The 20,186-nt window shown below is 45.2% G+C and overlaps 1 protein-coding gene across 8 annotated transcripts in view; it reads right to left on the reverse strand.

The window, feature by feature from the left end:
* The window catches only part of fgfr3 (fibroblast growth factor receptor 3), a 176,508-nt gene that overhangs the window by 8,981 nt on the left and 147,341 nt on the right, over positions 1–20,186 (reverse strand). For 2 of the 8 annotated variants that reach the window (XM_087990990.1, XM_043710999.2), the window contains exons 8-16: positions 19,831–19,981; positions 15,436–15,623; positions 12,936–13,084; positions 12,687–12,808; positions 10,048–10,158; positions 7,420–7,610; positions 6,152–6,274; positions 4,734–4,804; positions 4,160–4,297 (exon numbers count right to left, since the gene is read on the reverse strand). In XM_087990990.1, the coding sequence (XP_087847116.1) occupies positions 4,160–4,297; positions 4,734–4,804; positions 6,152–6,274; positions 7,420–7,610; positions 10,048–10,158; positions 12,687–12,808; positions 12,936–13,084; positions 15,436–15,623; positions 19,831–19,981 (1,244 nt within the window). Of the gene's footprint in view, positions 1–4,159; positions 4,298–4,733; positions 4,805–6,151; positions 6,275–7,419; positions 7,611–10,047; positions 10,159–12,686; positions 12,809–12,935; positions 13,085–15,435; positions 15,624–18,854; positions 19,000–19,830; positions 19,982–20,186 lie in introns of all 8 variants that reach the window. The other 6 variants (XM_087991016.1, XM_087991007.1, XM_087990997.1 and 3 more) reach the window with 6 other exon arrangements.

Genomic DNA, 20,186 nt, shown 5'->3' on the forward strand with positions numbered 1-20,186 from the left:
GATTTTGTGGTCAGGAACGGGACTCCCGGAAGGTACGTTGCCTCCCTGGTGCCAGGGTCTGGGATGTTGCCGATCGGGTTTACAAGATTCTGAAAGGGGAGGGGGAGCAGCCAGAAATTGTGGTACATAATGGCACCAATGATATAGCCAGGGAAGGGATTGAGGATCTGAAAAGTGACTACAGAGCGCTAGGTTGGAAGCTGAAGAGCAGGACGAATAGAGTAGTGATTTCAGGTTTGCTACCGGTGCCATTAGACAGTGAGATGAGGAACAGTCAGCGAATGCAGCTTAACATATGGCTGTGAGGCTGGTGTGGGAGGGTGGGCTTCAGATATCTAGACCATTGGGATACCTTCTGGGGAAGGTGGGACCTGTACATGAAGGATGGGTTGCACCTGAACTGGAGGGGTACAAATGTCCTGGGTGGGAGATTTGTTCGTGTGATTCGGGAGGGTTTAAACTAATTTGGCAGGGGGAGGGAACCAGAGAGGTCTGAGAGGGGGTCAGTTGCGGACGTGACAGTGACAGGATATATTGAAGCTAAAATGAAGGTTTTTCACGCGATGAAACAAAGGGATCGGTTAAAGCGTGTCTGCTTTAATGCAAGGAGTGTCCGAAATAAGAGTGACGAACTTAGAGCATGGATCAGTACGTGGGACTACGATGTTGTGGCCATAACGGAGACGTGGGTGCCACAGGGACAGTAATGGTTGCTTGATGTCCCAGAGTTTAGAATGTTCAAAAAGAACAGGGAGGGTGGAAAAAGAGGAGGGGGTGTAGCATTGCTAATCAGAGAGTGCATCAGCTACAGAAACGATGGTTTGTCTACTGAGTCAGTATGGGTGGAAGTTAGGAACAGCAAGGGAACAGCCACCTCATTGGGGGTTTTCTACAGACCCACTAATAGCAGTAGAGAGATTGAAGATCTCATAGGCGGGCAGATTCTGGAGAAATGCAAAAGTAGCAGGGTTGTTGTTATGGGTGATTTCAACTTTCCCAATATCAACTGGAACCTCCTAAGTGTGGATGGTTTGGATGGAGGCGTTTTTGTCAGGTGTGTTCAGGAGGGTTTCCTTACTCAGTATGTAGACAGGCCAACAAGGGGAGAGGCCATTTTGGATTTGGTGCTCGGCAACGAGCCAGGACAGGTGTCAGATCTCTCGGTGGGAGAGCACTTTGGTGACAGTGATCACAACTGCCTCACATTTAGCATAACCATGGAAAGTGAAAGGAGCAATTACTGAGGGAAGATATTCAATTGGGGAAAAGGAAATTATGATGCTATCAGACAGGAGTTGGGAAGTATAGACTGGGAGCAATTGTTCTACAGAAAGGACACAGCAGACATGTAGAGACTACTTAAGGAGCAGTTGTTGCAAGTGATGCACAAAATTGTTCCTCTGAGACAGGTAAGAAGGGGTAAGATTAAGGCACCTTGGATGACGAGAACAGAGGAGCTTCTCGTCAAAAGGAAGAAGGCAGCTTATGTAAGATGGAGCAAGCAAGGATCTAGCACAGCTTTAGAGGAATACAGGCTTGCTAGAAAGGAGCTCAGAAATGGACTGAGGAGAGCCAGGAGGGAGCATGAAAAAGGCTTGGCAGGAAGGATTAGGGAGAACCCAAAGGTGTTTTACTCATACATGAGGAATAAGAGAATGATCAGGGAGAAGGTTGGGCCGATCAGGGATAGCGGAGGGAACTTGTGCGTGGAGTCTGAGCAGATAGAGAAGCCCTAAATGAGTTTTTTGCTTCGGTTTTCATCAAGGAAAGGGAACTTGTTATAAATGAAAACTTAGAGGAGCTGGGATACAGTCTTAATCAGGTGAAGATTGATGAAGTTGATGTGCTAGAAATCTTGGAAAACATTAAGGTTGATAAGTCCCCAGGTCCAGACCAGATTTACCCTAGGCTGCTCCGGGAAGCGAGAAAGGAGGTTGCTAAGCCGCTGGCGAGGATATTTGCTTCCTCACTCTCCACGGGAGTCGTACCGGAGGATTGGAAGGAAGCGAATGTTGTTCCTCTTTTCAAGAAGGGTAATAGGGAAATCGCTGGCAATTACAGGTCAGTCAGTCTTATGTCTGTGGTCAGCAAAGTTTTGGAAAGAATTCTGAGGGATAGGATTTATGACTATTTAGCAAGGCATAGTGTGATTAAAGGCAGTCAGCTTGGCTTTATGAGGGGCAGGTCATGCCTCACAAATCTTATTGAGTTCTTTGAGGAGGTGTCAAGACAGGTTGACAACGGTCGAGAAGTGGATGTGGTGTATATGCATTTGATAGGGTTCCCCATGGTAGGCTCATCTATAAGGTCAGGAAGTTTGGCTATCTGGATTCAGAATTGGCTGGCTGACAGAAGGCAGAGAGGGGTTGTAGATGGAAAGTATTCTGCCTGGAGGTCAGTGTTGAGTGGGGTCCCGCAGGGCTCTGCACTTGGGCCTCTGCTCTTTGTAGTTTTTACAAATGACTTGGATGAGGAGGTTGAGGGATGGGTTAGTAAATTTGCAGATGACACAAAGGTTGGAGGTGTCGTCGATAATATAGAGGGCTATTGCAGGCTGCAGCGCAACATAGACAGAATGCAGAGCTGGGCTGAGAAATGGCAGATGGAGTTCAGCCTGGATAAATGCGAAGTGACGCATTTTGGAAAGTCGAACTCGAATGTTGAATATAGGATTAAAGACACGTTTCTTGGCAGTGTGGAGGAACAGAGGGATCTGTGTGTGCAGGTACATAGATCCCTCAAAGTTGCCACCCAAGTGGATAAGAAAGCATATGGTATTTTGGCTTTCATCAACAGGGGGATAGAGTTTAAGAGCAGTGAGGTTTTACTGCAGCTCTACAAGTCCTTGGTGAGGCCACACTTGGAATATTGTGTCCAGTTCTGGTCGCCCTACTATAGGAAAGATACAGAGGCTTTGGAGTTTTCTCTCTGGAGAGAAGGAGGAAGAGAGGAGACCTGATAGAGGTGTACAAAATAATGGATAGTCAATAGCCAGAGACTTTTCCCCAAGGCAGGATTGACTGGTACGAGGGTCATAGTTTGAAGATATTAGGAGGAAGGTATAAAGGAGATGTCAGAGGTAGGTTCTTTACGCAGAGAGTTGTGAATGCATGGAATGCCTGGCCAGCGGTGGTGGTGGAAGCAGGGTTACTGGGGACATTTAAGCAACTGCTGGACATGCACATGGATAGCAGTGAGTTGAGGGGTGCGTAGGTTGTTACTATATTTTACATTAGGATTAAATCTTGGCACAACATCGTGGGCCTAAGGGCCTGTTCTGTGCTGTACTTTTCTATGTTTCTATCTACGTTCTCCCTTTCCAGAGTGAAGGCTCAAATCATTCAACACGCTTCCAATATCCTGCAGCTTCACACACAGATGGGCCCCCAGCTCTTTCCCTGGTTAACCTTTTCTCTTTAATATATTTATAAAATATCTGACGGTGTGAGTTATTTTACTGTGTTGGGGATGTCGATTATTTAACCATTGGGGATTATTTTACTCTATTGTGGGTGTGGATTATTTTACTGTATTGAGGATGTAGGTTGTTAGTAGTTACGTTATTTACATCTCCTGCAGTAGCTCTTGCGAGGGTCTCAGTGCAAGTAGCCCAGGGAGAGGGCTCCTCTGTAATGCCATTCAGGGAATGATATGCAGATATGAAAAGAAAGTAAAATCCCTATAAATGTAGAGAGAGACTTCATGCAGTAACAAAAACAAAGAAACATAAACAATTCAACTAATGCCCCAAGTGAAAGCTGCTATCATAGAATCCCTACAGCGTGCAAACAGGTCCTTCGGCACAACATACCGACCCTCTGAAGAGTATCCCACCCAGACCCATTCCTCTCCATGTACCCCTGACTAATGCACCTAACCTATACATTCCTGAACACTATGGGCAACTTAGCATGACCAATTCACCTAACCTGCACATCTTTGGATTGTGGGAGGAAATCGGAGCACCCGGAGAAAATCCACGCAGACAATCACCCAAGGCTGGAATCAAACCCTGGCCCCTGGCACTGTGAGGCAGCAATGCTAACCACTGAGCCACCCCACAATATCCTGACACTTTCTCGCAAAGCAACAAGCTACGTTTTGCAATGTTAAGTCAACAATTTAGCGATGTGGATTGGAATAATGGGCTACTGCTTACAGCTCATGGGTACAATTTGCTGGCTTGTCCATTCGATGGCCTTCTTTCAGCAGTTTGAAGAGCTCCTCTACTGGGATTCCGGGATAAGGAGATCCTCCCAGTGTAAAGATCTCCCACAACAGGACTCCATACGACCAGCTGGGAATGAGAAAAGAATTGAAACCTAATTCACTGAAGCCTTTTTTTGTACCGACCTCATTCTCTTGATGCTGTCATGCGTGGTTAACATAGTTATCAATGGCGTGACTTAATTGAATAAACTCTTTTCTAGTTACTTGGAGTGATCCCTTCAATCACAGAAAAGATCAGTGCACGCAAATGCTGGAATTAAAATGACCAGTTAATCAGATAGTTGACAGGCTGTTTATAACTTGGCCACTCTCCTGCCAAGACCCTGGAGCAGAACTAATGACATTCTTTTTCTCCAAGTGCGTTTCCCTAGACTGCACAATGGGAAGCAAGTCATGGAGCCAAATCTGACTATTGTCACTTTCCTTTACAAAAGGACCAACGCATTTTAGGAAGAGCTAAGTTGATTTTTAAATAAAAAGCATTTCTAATGGGCAGCACTTACACATCACTCTGGTGGGTGTAGACTCTGTCGAAGAGAGCTTCAGGAGCCATCCACTTTACTGGCAGCCTCCCCTTTAATAATACAATATGGCAGTTATGATTTAATCACACGTTCAGGCAGCTACAAAGGCACTAACCGGATTGCAATCATTTTATTTTTTAACCAGCTACAATTACTACAGATAGGATTAAAAACACAGTGCATGATATGGAAATGAGTCCATAGAATCACGAACACCTACAGTACAGAAGGAGGCCATTCAGCCCATTGAATCTGCACTGATCCACCATAGAAAACCCCACCTTATCTCCATAATCCTACATTTCCCATAGCTAATCCAAACATCCTGGAGCATGGCCAATCCACCTGACCTGCACACCTTTGTGACTGCAGAAGGAAACCAGAGCAAACCCTTGCAGTCAGGGGAGAATGTGCAAACTCCACACAGTTGCCCGAGGCTGGAATCGAACCCAGGTCTCTGGTGCTGTGAGGCAGCAGTACTAACCACTGAGCCACCGTCCCACCTGAGCTGGTATCTATCCTCCACACAAGTCATTTTCCACCCCTCTTCAAAATCCCATCAAAATATCCTTCTGCCTCTTTCTCTTTTTTGTGCTTATATAGCTTTCAGAATAATTTACTTCAACTAATGTATGTTATGGCAAGTTCCAAATTCAAACCATTCTCTAAATATAGATGCTTTCCCTGTGTATCTTATTGGATTGACTAGTTTTCTTTAGATTAGATTCCCTACAGTATGGATTCAGGCCCTTCAGCCCAACCAGCCCAACCAGCCCCATCTCCCCACATTTACCCCTGACTAATGCACCTATCACTGTGCGCAATTTAGCATGGCCAGTTCACCTGACCTGCACATCTTTGGATTGTGGGAGGAAACTGGAGCACCCAGAGGAAACCCAGACACGGGGAGAACGTGCAAACTCCATACAGACAGTCGCCCAAGGCACGAATTAAACCCAGGTCCCTGGTGCTGAGACAGCAGTGCTAATCACTGAGCTAGCGTGCCGCCGACAGGCGTGATTATTTCATATCTATCGTCCTAAAGTCTGGTCATTTCAAAACACTATCTCAACATTTACCTTTTCATAATCTAAAAGGCCTCTATCCGGTCACCCCTTGGCCTTCTCTTTCTTCAGGTCTTTTAGCCAAAGATGTGCAGGTCAGGTGATTGTGTTATTGTATTAGTCAGAAGGAAATAGGTCTGGGTGGGTTACTCTTTGGAGGGTTGGTCTGGACTTGTTGGGCCAAATGGCCTGTTTCCACACTGTAGGGAATCTAATCTAATCGAACCAGCTGCAGCCTGTTCAGCCGCTCCCAATCACTTAATGCTCCCTCCAGCTGCCACCACCAGTCACTTTAGCCTCCACCATACGTAATAGGCTGCTGTTTTAACTCACATTTGTTGTTTTCTTGTAGTAGTCGATGTTGTGCACGTCTCTGGCCAGACCAAAGTCGGCAATCTTCATCACATTATCGTCCGTCACCAGTACATTCCTGGCTGCCAGATCCCGGTGAATACACTAACCGGAAAACAAATTCCCCAAACAGAACAATTAAACTGTTTACCAGAGGAAAGAAAATAAACCATTCAGTCAGCACAGCGTTCACATTTCTCCATCTATTATGCCTCTGCTCCCTGTGTCAGAGCTGCTGATTATGAACATTTGAGTCCATTAACACTCAATTTTTAAAATTTCTGTTTTGGTAACCGTGTGTAGCTCAGGGTTATAAATTCGATTAATTACAGTTGTCTTATACGTCGATGATTTGACTTTTAAAAATCCAGTCACATTCCCCCAACCCCGTGCCTTCGCAATCGAATTCAGGCACGGCAAAGCCACCTGTCTTAGATGAGGTCTCTGGGAAGTGCCGCCATTTTGATCGTGGACCAGCCAGGGCAGCACCTTGATGTCACCGGTGAAAGCCACCAGCAGATGATGGCCATATTTCTAAATTCATTGTGGGCCCTTGAGGAATGCAGGAATGTTTCCCTTGGCCTCAAAATCTCTTAGGCCTCCATCCCACCCTGACTTACTTTGCCAGGTTTCATTTCCATGACTCCTGAGGCCTTAGTCTGCCATCCTCTGTATGTATTCTAATTACAGTCCACTCTCGCTATTGCTGCTATCATCCTGGGTCACTATCAGGACATGCCTCCCTTCTGTTTCAGGCAGGCTGTACTAGCCCACTGTAAATTACATAGTATGGAGCAGGGTAAGGGAATGTGACATTCATTGCATCCATCCACTTTTCTAATGAGGACACAGTCCTCCTCTGGGTCTGTGGGCAGGTCAGCTAAAACTAACAACAGATTCTGAGACAAAACCAGAAAATGCTGGACAGCCTCAGCAGGCAAGTCAGCAACTGACAGAAGGGTCCACAGTTTTGCTTTTCTCTCCTACAGATGCTACATGACTTGCTCCATCAGCAGTTTCTGTCTTTATTCTATGAGGAATAGCTTCTTGGCCAAGACCTTCAGTTTCCTGCAGAATAGTGTCGACATATCTGCATTGAGAACAAAATACTTGGAAATGCTCCTGGAGTGCTCTACCCTGCTGGACTGAATGGCTTACTCCCTTCTCCTATGGAGATTTTCAATGTGTCTACATCATGTCTACCACAGCTTGCAAAAGAGAATAGGCGGAGGAAGTGACTGAGTATTCACCTTTTGAGAAGCCAGGTATTCCATGCCGCGTGCCACCTGGTAGGCACAAGATATGAGATCCTTGAAGGTGAGCTGCTCATCTGGCACTTTGCAAGTGTCGAAAGAATAGTCCATGCCAGGCGGTCGTCGGGCTTTCAGGTATTCCCTCAAGTTGCCTTTCGATGCATACTCCACGATGACATAGAGTGGACCTGAATGGGGTTGGGAGGCTGCATATTACATTCCAGGGAAAGGAAGCAGTGTCAACATAAGGATTAGTCCCTAGGAAGTGCCATCACCCATCAGCCCACCGAGGAATGGGCTCTTTCTGTGCCAACATCTGGGGACTCCTGGCTTGCCGGCAAGACTGAAGGAAGCTAACAAGTATTGCCACACAAATAACCAGGCAGTGTGTACATCAAGAGACGGGTTGAATTCCATGATCAAACAGACACAGAGACCATAAGACCATAAGAAATAGGAGTGGGAGTAAGGCCATTCGGCCACCAAGTCCACTCTGCCATTCAATCATGGCTGATGGGCATTTCAACGCCATTTACCCGCACTGATGGCACCATTATCAATCAGAATTCATGATCAGACCTCATGGATCAGTGTTCAACTGAACTGACTTCATACCACTGCCACTATTATGGATCACACTTTGTACTGCCTGGTAATACCCTAATGAATCTGTCAGGCTTACTTTGACATTTGAAGAGAGACTGGATATTTTAGGACTATATTCACTTCAGTTTGAAGAAAGGGCAGAGGGATTTCATAGTAAAATTTGAAATTCTAACGCATGTACACAGAAAAAACACAGGAAGGATGTTCCTAATGACTGATTTAGACAAGGAAATGAATAAAAAATACTAGGAGGGATATGGGACAAATGCAAGCAGGTGGGACTAGCTTCGTTTGGGATTATAGTCAGCATAGGAGAAAGTGAGGACTGCAGATGCTGGAGATCAGAGCTGAAAATGTGTTGCTGGAAAAGCGCAGCAGGTTAGGCAGCATCCAAGGAACAGGAGAATCGACGTTTCGGGCATAAGCCCTTCCTGAAGTAGGGCTTATGCCCGAAACGTCGATTCTCCTGTTCCTTGGATGCTGCCTGACCTGCTGCGCTTTTCCAGCAACACATTTTCAGCATTATAGTCAGCATAGACTGGTTGTACTGGAGAGTCTGTTTTTGAGCTGTTTGACTCTATCACTGGGGAGTCCAGAACTAGGAGTCACAGTCTAAGGATGCAGGGTAGGCCAGTTAGGACTGAGAGGAGGAGAAATCTCTTCACCCAGACATTGGTGAGCCCATGGACTTCTCTGTCACAGAAAATGCTGAGGCCAAAATATTGCACATTTTCAAAAAAATGTGTTAGATATAGTTATCAGGCTAAAGGGATTGAAGAGAAAGTGAGGTCTGCAGATGCTGGAGATCAGAGATGGAAATGTGTTGCTGGAAAAGCGCAGCAGGTCAGGCAGCATCTAGGGAACAGGAGAATCGACGTTTCGGGCATTAGCCCTTCTTCAGGAATGAGGAAAGTTGGTCCAGCAGGCTAAGATAAAAGATAGGGAGGAGGGACTTGGGGGAGGGGCGTCGGAAATGTGATAGGTGGAAAGAGGTCAAGGTGAGGGTGATAGGTCAGACTGGGGTGGGGGCGGAGAGGTCGGGAAGAAGATTGCAGGTTAGGAAGGCGGTGCTGAATTTGATGGATTTGACTGAGACAGGCTGGGGGGAGGGGAAATGAGGAAACTGGTGAAATCCGAGTTCATCCCTTGTGGTTGGAGGGTTCCTAGCCGGAAGATGAGGCGTTCTTCCTCCAACCGTCGTTTCGCTGTGGTCTGACGATGGAGGAGTCCAAAGACCTGCATATCCTTGGTGGAGTGGGAGGGGGAATTGAAATGTTGAGCTACAGGGTGGTTGGGTTGGTTGGTCCGGGTGTCCCAGAGGTGTTCCCTGAAACACTCCGCAAGTAGGCGGCCCGTCTCCCCAATATAGAGGAGGCCACATCGGGTGCAGAGGATGCAATAGATGATATGTGTGGAGGTGCAGGTGAATCTGTGGCGGATATGGAAGTTTCCTTTGGGGCCTTGGAGGGAGGTGAGGGGGGAGGTGTGGGCGCAAGTCTTGCACCTCCTGTGGTTGCAGGGGAAGGTGCCGGGAGTGGAGGTTGGGTTGGTGGGGGGTGTGGATCTGACGAGGGAGTCACGGAGGGAGTGGTCTTTACGGAATGCTGATAGGGGAGGGGAGGGAAATATATCCTTGGTGGTGGGGTCCGTTTGGAGGTGGGATTGAAGGGTATGGAGAGAAAACGGGGCGATGGATGGTCAGCCATGATCATACTGAATGGTGGATCAGGCTCGAAGGGCCAAATGACCAACTCCTGTAGCTATTTTCTGTTTCTAGGTTTTCAATTTACCTGTACCCAGCATGCTCTGGGGTGAATTACAAACAGTTCTTGAGTTCAGATGTAGCCAAAAAGACTAAACAAGTTGTAACCTCTGGTGCACAGACTGCACTCTCCCTGCAAGTTTATACAATTCACAGCAATAACCTGACGTGCGAGAAAACTAACATCAAAATCTCAGCCTCCACTCAGCTAGCCAACATTCCCCTTACGCCACACGCTGTAAACACCACACACTCACCATCCTGTGTGCAGGCTCCAAGCAAATTGATAATATTTTTATGTTTTCCAATCATCTTCATCATTTCCATTTCTGACACCAGGTCAGAGAGGTCTTTGTCAGTGGCATCATCTATGAGGAGAAAGTACAGAAATAATAAGCAGTTAAAAGCAATGAAATGGTAAAACGCACTGCTGGATTTAAGTTTGGTGTTGGCAATGCCCACCATCAGAGGCAATGTTAACCAGACATGACTGGATTTAGAACTGTAACAAATCAAAAGGGTGCACAGGGTGCACATTTCCAGTTGTCGTCATTTCTGATTGTACTTTTCTCCCAACATTTAGATTTGTAACTTGATACTCAATGCTTGTAACTCAACACTTCTCATGATTGATTCCGTCAACAGTCACTAAGTACTAGCAGGATTTGACCACCAGATGGCACTTTGGTCTCTACCTCAACTCATTACTGCTGGCGATACAATCATCTAACACTGTAGACATTTTACAAAATTTATTTTTAAAAACCCGGACTGTGTTAAAGGCTGGGGTTCAGCATGGTTAAAAATGTCACTTAAAGCTTTACCTAACTTTTATCACATCACGTGAACACACATTTTATGAATCATACCAAGCTGTACATGTTGAGCACAACAATGTGAACAACCTCAGTGACTCAATTGGGAAGGAAGTGTGTCACTGGAGAGAATCTGACCGAACTGTATAAAATTCTGACAGACTGTGTGCAGGCATGATGTTTCTGATGACCAGTTGTGGGATTGAGGGTGTGTCTAGGTCAAGGGATCGCAGTTTCAGGATATGGTAGGCCGTTTTGGACTAAAATGAGGAAAAAGGTTTTCACTGAGAAGACTATGAATCTGTGGAATTCTCCAGCACAGAAGGCTGTGGGGGCCAAATCACTCAATTGACTTAAAAATCAAATAGAGGCTCAAACTATCAAGGAGTATGGGGAGATATTGGGAGTATGATATTGAGGTAGAGAATTTTTTTATTCATTCATGGGATGTGGGTGTCTCTGGCTAGACCATTCCTAATTACTCAGAGGGCAGTGAACAGTCAACCACGTTGCTTTGGGACTGTATGCCACACCAGAGTAAAGATGACAGGTTTCCATCTGTAAAGGATATTAGTGAACCAGATGGATTTTTCTGACAATCGATAATGGTTTGTTGGTCACCAGCGGACCCTTAATTCCAGATTCTTTACTGAGTTCAAATTCCAGCATCTGCTATGGCAGGATTTTAACCCAGTTCCCCATAACATTAGCTGAGAGTTTTTGGATTAACAGTCTAGCAATAATCCCACTGGCCCATTGCCTCCCTGTGATTAAGATGAGTAGTAGAGTGGACTCAATAGACTGAGTGGCCTATTCCTCTCCTGTTCTGTATGTTTTCCAGTTTAACAAAAGCTGCAATGATAGTAAATGTAACAATCCACTGGCTATAGAATAAGAGATGGTTGTGATTAAATCATTTAGTGCATTGGTCAATCTGTTTCGTCAACACTGTGCTCAGCTCTTGTCCCTGAGACACAAGGTGGACAGTTAAGGCCTGGAGCCAATGCAGAGAAGAGTTATGAAGAACTCTGGGCCCTCAGCTCAGGCATCTAAGGTGTGCACAAAGTGGCAGATTATCAGGAGTTTCATTCTGGCGAGTGGCCTGAGATTTGATGTTTAGGCTCCGTGAGCTGGTGTAGATACAATGGGCCAAATGGCCTCCTTCTGGACTGCAGTAATTCTGGGTACATAGAATTATAAGCAGCATGGAAAACAGAGCAAGACAAGTACCTACATCAGACTGAGAGAAGATGTACTTTCAAAGTCACAAAAGGTAACTTTCGGACTGATATCAGGAAGATAGTGACTGAATGTTGGACTGTAACTCCACGTGGAGCAGTGAAGACAAAAGTATTGCCATCATTGAGGGAAGTATTGATCATGGAAATCACAGGTGATTCTGGATGGATGAACTAATATGGACTGAATGGTCTTCTGCCTCCATTCAAGGGATTTATCCTAACTTCGCCTCAAGACTCTTCCCACCATGGGCAAAGCTGAATGCAGGGACTTTTTTCAGGTACACAAACATTGGCTGGGATACTCCTGCAGTTGTCCATGTCAGTCTCTCAAAGAAAGACAGCCGACTAAAAGATAATCATTACATATAGAACTGTTCGCATACCTTTCCTGTTTCCTCTTTGCAATATTGCCGCACTCCACAAACCTGCTGTAGCCCACCCTTTGGCACTGCCAAACTCTGCGATGGGTAAATCAAAATTCTAATGTGCTCATGCGCTCCTGTGTGATACTGGCTGTTGGCCAAGGGCAGTAAGACATGGTCAAATAGCCACTTTAAAGTCAGTATCTAGGCTGGTCAGGGGCAAAAATTGCACTGGGGTTAAAGTCAGAGGACTTCCAAAACAGAGTGAACTGCAGGAGAGAAGACAGGAGAAATAAGAGGATTGACATTGTTGCCAAAATGAATTGGCTGCTAATTTGTTTGTGAAGTGAGTCTCAGCCTCCCGGTGTGAGAGACGATGGGCACAGCCTGTTATGTAAACTGAGATCATTGTCTTTTCAATCTGAGCTGGTGTCATATTACAGTGCAGTACAACTGCTGCCAGTCTGCCTGTCCTTACCTTTCAGCATCTTGACAGCGACAGTGATTGGTTTGTTGACCTTGTCTTTCTCAATCCCGATGGCCTCCGCCATAACAACCTGACCGAAACAGCCCTCACCTAACGGCTTTCCCAAAGTCAGCCTGTGGGAGGGGGTTGGGGGAAACAGGAGAGATCTGTTGAGGATCAAACCGGTAAAGAAAATGGCGGAAAAGAAAGTGCCTTCCGTCTGGCCGTAGTTCAGGAATACAGTCAGTGAGCAACACTCACCTTGGGCGTTGGAATTCCCACTTGGGATCAGCGGGAAGTTCCAGCTCGGAGACATTTGCCAGCATCGGGGAATCACTGGAAGAGAGGCGGGCAATCCGCACCAATGGCGTGTTGGAGTTCATGGAGGAGTTCGATTCCAAGGACACCTGCTTGAGTGAAAAACAATTGAAATTTGTTACCAATCACCAGAAGGTAGTGGCAGTCAGGCCTGAGAGGTCACAGACTGCGAAAACCAACATAAAGGACAAAATGTCAACCATTGTTTTTTATTAATATTCTTCCAATTCTATCTTGAAATGGGTGGAGCTGGTTTTATTTATTTTGTTATCAGAGCAATCTCATAAAATTGTTATTCAGTCATTGGTTACCGTTTGAACTAGGAGCTTACTATACCAAGCTATATTAGACAGCAGAGGCTGCAGAGTTAGCACACAGGTTGTACATGTGTTACAGCTCCATTAAGCATTCAATCAATCAGAATACCACATTTTTTAGTCACTTAGTTTTCAACACGGAGTTGGAAATAATGTTTGAACCAGGACACGTCTTTTGAGTAACAGGAGCATGTAGACTGTGCGGCAGTCTTCAACTGAAGAGAGAGACGCACTCACACACATCTATGGAGTTACATGTTTCAACTGTCAGGATTCTGCAAAGTCTCTCAGAAAGAGGAATGGTTTGAAATCAGGACTGAATGATGGAGAAGGTCACCCAATACCAGCATCTGCATTGAAACCCCTTCACTAGAGGGGTGCTGGGTGTGCGGTGTGGACCTGACTCAGGATTGTGAGACACAGCCACAATGGCATTTGCTGTTGCCTTGCAGATTGGAGCAGGCAGGTGGGCAGAGAGCTTAGTCCAGACTCACTCACTGACCAGGTCCTAAAGCTGCCCGTTCAAGTGATGCCAACTTGCGTGAGCACCTCAGTTTGGCATTCCCTTTCCTTTCTAAATTTCAGATCAGCGGTTACAACCGAGAGTGGCTCTCCCCACTGCCCCTGACAGGTTTGCACTCAAATGTTGCGGAGTATTTGATTCTTTAACAATTTGTTCTGTCCCTTGCCAGCTGGTTAGCCATCTCTTTAACCATTTCCAGCCAGTTAATTGGAGGTCAGTGAGTTCAGGCTCTCTTTGAAAACTGCAGCATGCTCCTGGAAGGCCAGGAGTGACACACCATCTGGGAACACCATGTTAAGAGGGCGCTGGCCCTTAGCATCAGTGTATCCCTGCCCCCCTGACAGGTATTTGGAAATCCTGCCCTGTTTGTCAAAGCACATTCACATCTGTGAAAGGAGGATGGAGCACTTACTCATAATTGGGAGAAGAGGGCTGTGAGTGAGTTCTGCTTTCCTAACTTAGAGTACTATAGCCCCTGCTGCTGGAAAATGTTTCCTGCCACAATATCATTCATAGAGAAACACAGCACGGAAACAGACCCTTTGGTCCAACTTGTCCATTCCGACCAGATATCCTACATTAACCGAGACTCATTTGCCAGCACTTGGCCCATATCCTTCCAAACCCTTCCAATCATATACCCATCCAGATGCCTTTTAAATGCTTTAACCGTACCAGCCTACACCACATCCTCATTCCATACACACACCACCCTCCACGTGAAAAAGTTGCGCCTTAGGTCCCTTTTAAATTATTCCCCTCTCATCATAAACCTTTGCACTCTAGTTTTGGACTCCTCCCAGGGAAAAAGATCTTGAAGATTCACTCTATCCATGCTAATCATGACTTTATAAAACTTTATAAGATCAACCCATAGCTTCCGACGCTCCAGGGAAAACAGCCCCAGCCTGTTCAGCCTCTCCCTATAGCTCAAACCCTCCAACCCTGGCAACATCCTTGTAAATCTTTTCTGAACCCTTTCAAATTTAACAACATATTACTTATAGCAGGGAGACCAGAATTGAATGCAGTATTTCAAAAGTGGCCTAACCAATGTCCTGAACAGCTGCAACATGACCTCCCAACCTCTATATTCAATAAAGGAAAGCACACCAAACACCTTCTTCACTATACAAGCTACCAGTGATTCCACTTTCAAGGAACTATGAACCCACACTCCTAGCTCTCTTTGTTTGGCAACACCACCCAGGACCTTACCATTAGGTGGATAAGTCCTGCCCTGATTTTGCCTTTTCAAAGTGCAGCATTTCACACTTATTGAAGTTAAATCTCTGCTCTGGAATGGATTGAGCTGCTGTGTGGGACTTCATTTTTATACAATGGAAACACCCAAACCAGCACACAGCTGTGAAGCAAGGAGCTGTAACTCCTACCCATCTTGGTGGTGGTGGTGCTAAAGATGAATTTTCACCAATTCAAAGAAAGGATAATTGAGATTAAATCGGAAGACATTTTTGCAGAGCGAGCAAATGGTACAAAAAAATCAACAAAACCAAGAAGGAGATGTCTGGGCCCAACTCAATTCACCTTGAAACAGCTGGGCGACAATACGCTCTAAACTCTTGTATCTACTTTCTGTTACCTGTCTCTTCAGCGGGAACTTGGAGAGTTTCTGCACTGGCGGTGGGTTCAGAGTTTTCTTTGAGGATGTTCTCATTCGGCACATGATCACTATAATAACAGTCAGTATGATAAGGACACAGCCCGTCACATAGATGAGGACGTCAGCATAGACTGAGCTTGAGTCATCCTCCTTCACTAAGTCTTCTGCTGCAGGGAGATATTGTAAGAATCACGTTAAAAGACAGCGGTTTGGAGCTTCTTTGAGCCAACAGATAAACGCTCAGTCAGAGAAATCGCGAGGGAGAACAGTCTGATTTATTCTCATGCTTCTTCAAGTGCCATGCACAATGTGTTCTGATATTAACTGTCTGGAGTATACTTGCCTATGTGGTCAATTGGCCAAAGGAATAAACACAAATGGATTCAAAGAAGTTGAATTCCTGATGAAGGGCTTTTGCCCGAAACGTCGATTTTGCTGCTCCTTGGATGCTGCCTGAACTGCTGTGCTCTTCCAGCACCACTAATCCAGAATAGAGCCCCACAGTGCTGATCCCCCGCACCCTCCCCTACACACTGGTTATTATTTGTGAATGTCACTTGAATTGTGGGTCTTCATTTTGAATTGTGGAATATGTAATGTCACCCTATCATCCAACACTCTCTCATCCTGCTGCAGTGATCGGGAGCAGAAAGCCTAGGCAGCACTCTTCATTAACCCAGAAGTGGGGGCTGGGGTGTGGCGTCAGGGAGCTAACTCAACACCTAACAGGTAATTAAACCTCAGAGCTATCAGGAAGAATCTGATGATGTTAAAATGCCAAAGTGTAGCGCTGCTCACTAAATGCCAGTAGTTTATGCCCTGAACCCTGGAAGGTGCCCAGATCGGAGGGAGCTGGGCAGTGGTCAGGGTGTTATAACTGGGAATGCCACTGGGGTAGGGCAAGAAAAATCTGCTGAGGAGCCAAGCCTGAGTACTGCCTGCCATGAAGTGACTGCAGAAGAAAACTGCTGCTGGTAACAGACAGGATCTGGCTCACGTGCTGCCCAGCACAACTGAATACCCACCTACCCCTCACTGACAATGCAGGGCCATGTTGGCTGAGTACTGATGAAATCGTGAGCACAGTCAGAGAAAAGAACTGATTTGGGAGAAAAGATACATTTCTACAAAATGACCCTTTCACTGCACATTGTGCAGTCGTCACTGAAAGAATGTTATAACAGCCTAAGGCTCAGGGCATTGTCAGTTTGATTGATGGTCATTGCATGTTGAAAGAGAAGACATTAAAACACTAATGTATTTAACTGAACAGAAATGGTCTGTTAATAATATGACAGGACCAGCAAAATGTCAGTAGAGAAAATATTCCTTGTGATAAATAGATTAGACATGAAAAGGTTACTCGTTAATTATGATCATTTGTGATTCCTTGACACTTCCAAGTGACCACAGAGGCTGAAGGATCAAGAAATAAGCTGAGTGTGGCATCAGGAGGTGCAGCATCTAGTGGTGAAAGTGAGCACTACACTCGTGACTTTCCCACAGCATATCTCCAAGTAAAAATTAGTGCAAACTTCAAACAAAACAAACACAAATATACTCAACAGGGATATGTCTATGTTAATATTATTGATTACAATACTTAAAAAATCAGAATGCCTTTTCTGGGCAATTTGCTGTGTTTGCATTTGAGAAAGTTTCAGTCAGTTCTCTGGCACTGTGCCTGCAGAATCAGAACTATCACTGGAAAGGGCAGAATGTCTATACTCTTGGCGTCAGTTCTCTGATACGCCAAAGACAGTACCTTGAGGGACTTGGAGCGTTTTCAAATAATTTCCCATGACATCAGTTCAAATAGATTGATGATGATGATGTTTGTTTACTTATTATCAAATACTTCAAGCGGGTGAGCGCGGGCAAGCTGGTCAGGCTCCTGCTATTCATCTCGCTTCAGTGAATTGTGAAAGTCTTTCACAGATAAGGTTGTCACAACTATAGTGAGGCTTCAACTTTTGTCCTAATCAGCTTCTTCCAGACGATCCACCAGCAATTTTAAAAACTCAAACTTTCTTTTAAGACATCAGCACATTGCCCAATTGTACTTGTTATTAGTATTTCATTTCCCTTGGTGAATAAGCCTGAATAATATTAAGGGTGAATATTAATATTGCATCTTAATTTTGGTTTCGGACGTAGTCACGTCTGCAGCTCGGGCCTTCTGGATTATAGGGACTGTCCCTTTTGTGGAAAGGTGTCCCCTCCATTGTGTGGATCGTTAATGGAAATTACACTGTTGTGCAACCCACACAATAAGTAGCAGACTGCTTTGTCATTTTAGTACATTATTGTATTTCAGCTTGTCTTATTAACCATTTTGAAAGATACAAATATCAGTCCATATTTCATCAGGACTGGGGCCTTCATTGTTATTACCGTGCCCTTAGCTAATTATTGAAAAGAAGCCAGCAAATCATCTTTGGAAGCATAATTCTTTTGTCATCATTTTGGGTTCAAACAGAAAACTTCACCATCTGGATCCTTTCTCTTCAAAAACATTTGTCCACTTTTTGGGGAACAGCAAAGCTGCCTGCAACAAATTGGTGAACCCACCGCTGTAAAGGGGCTAAATAAACTGCAGGACATAGTGCTTTCTCCAAGACAAGGTTACAATGTTTCCAAGTTCAGAAAGATGGACCCCAGCCAGGATTTCAGCTCAAGGCCCTTCAGATTGACGTTCACTGGACAAAGATACATTGGTGGTGATAAAGGTACTGAGCCTGGGTGTCTCAGCCAGCCTATCGTTTCAGTGAGGTCATGGTTTCTCCTTTTATCCAGTTCCACACATCATGTCAGCTCCACTGACTTATTGATTGAAATTTGGGGGGGAAAAGAAATAGGCAAAACACCCACACACAAAATAAAATTTCAAGGTGATTGCTACTTTTTCAGATTGTGTTTTGTGTTTTCCAAAAGCTCTGTGTGTGTTTGTGTGTGTGTATGTCTGAGTGCATGTCTGCGTGTGCAAGTGTATGTGTGTGCATGCGAGCGTGTGTGTGTGTGTGTGAGATAACTGGCCTGTGCCCATTTTCAATCCCCAGTGTTGACTGAAGCATTGAAAAGCTGAGGAAGATTGACCGAGATCAGAATTAGGATAAAAACAGGAAATGATGGAGAAACTCAGCAGAACTTGGCAGCATGTGTGGAGAGAGAAACCAGGGTTAATGTTTCGAGTCTGGTATGACTCTTCTTGGGTACAAGTTCTGTAGAAGATGTTAATTGATTGCAATTCCAATGAACATCCAGAAATGGATGCTGATGGTGAGACTTCCTGTCTGAGGGATTGAGTGATTAGAAGTACCACAGAAATGCATTCCAACCTTCCCCCATTTTGAAGAAAGAAATATTAACATGACAATCACAAGAGAGAATTTGAATACCTGGCAGAACGGACAGCCATGCAGAGTGATGCGAATACCCAATAGAATTACCAGCCAAACAGGTATACTCCCCTGCATCCTCAAAAGTAACATTTCGCAAGTACAGAATTTCTATTTCCTTATCCGTTGTGTTAATACCAGCAGTCTACGAAAAAAAACAGAAACCAAACAGGAAAGAAGAAAATGAAGCAAGAGGGGACAACAGGTAGGGTTGGACCACAGCACCTCAGATAAAGTCCCTGCACACCACAGAACTGAAAGGAGGTTCAAGCACAATCTACAAGTTTCCACCCTGCTCCAGAATAGTGCGACATGATAGACATGCCTACCTCCACATCCTGCACATTAGTCAAGAATTCCCTTCACCAGGCTCTCACTCTCTCTGTCCCATTAATAGCATGCAAGAGCAAATGCAACAAGTGTTTGAACTTGGTTGGCAGAGGGGAGGGGGAGGGGAACAAAATTGACCCACAATACGCCAGATTGATTCAAAGTTTAGAAAAAAAAGATTAACATCTTCTTTCAGGAAGAGTCGTATGAGGCAAAGGAGAAAAGGGGTACAAGAGAGACAGCACTGTTAAATGAAACAGCCGTGAGTAAAGTTTAAAAGCAGCCAATGGGTTGTTTATTGTGATAGGCAATTAGTAAATGTGACAGGAAACAGCAATAGCAGTGGGGAAAATGGTGAGGACGGAAAGCAATCCTGTATTGTAGGAATTCTTTCCACAGCAAAAGGTGGCGGAGTATTGGTTTTATTGCCATGCAAAGCAAGAATAGGAAGGAAAGGTTACTGATGACAGGTTGGCACAGGCTGGAGCAGTCAAGCCCACGAACAGACAAGGCGATTGCGTGCTCCATATTGTTGGCGATGGTGACGGGCAGTCAGCTGGGGGGTGGGAGGAGCCGGGAAGGCTGGGTGGAGGTTAAAAGTCAGACTTTATTGGGTTGGAGGCCTGGGACAGAGGTTTGCGTTTACCTGGTTTCGGTTCGTTGACGTACAGCCAGTGCAGTTTTTCAGCCGTGCCAACGAAATTGGTGGCTCTACACAGATACTCGCCCTCATCCTGTTCTGTCACATTGTAAAGAATGAGTTTAGCGTCCGCTTCAGCGGTTCTACTTATCCACGACTGCAAGAACAGATCATACAGAACAGGTCAGTAGCTTCAGCTGCAGCTCCCTGGAACAGCAAGGCTGCCAGTAGACATTCCTGACTAGAGACCACTGGAAGGTGGCACTGGGGTGGAATATTTAAAATCAAACCCTGCAGTAATCTTACCTTTTCTCCTCTCAGTCCACCTATTAGCAGGGAGCGGTAAACATTGAAACTCGTAG

The sequence above is a fragment of the Chiloscyllium plagiosum genome, unplaced genomic scaffold, assembly GCF_037043375.1.
Source record: "Chiloscyllium plagiosum isolate Xiang-an unplaced genomic scaffold, Cpla_swu_hap1 HiC_scaffold_1, whole genome shotgun sequence".
NCBI lineage: Eukaryota > Metazoa > Chordata > Chondrichthyes > Orectolobiformes > Hemiscylliidae > Chiloscyllium > Chiloscyllium plagiosum.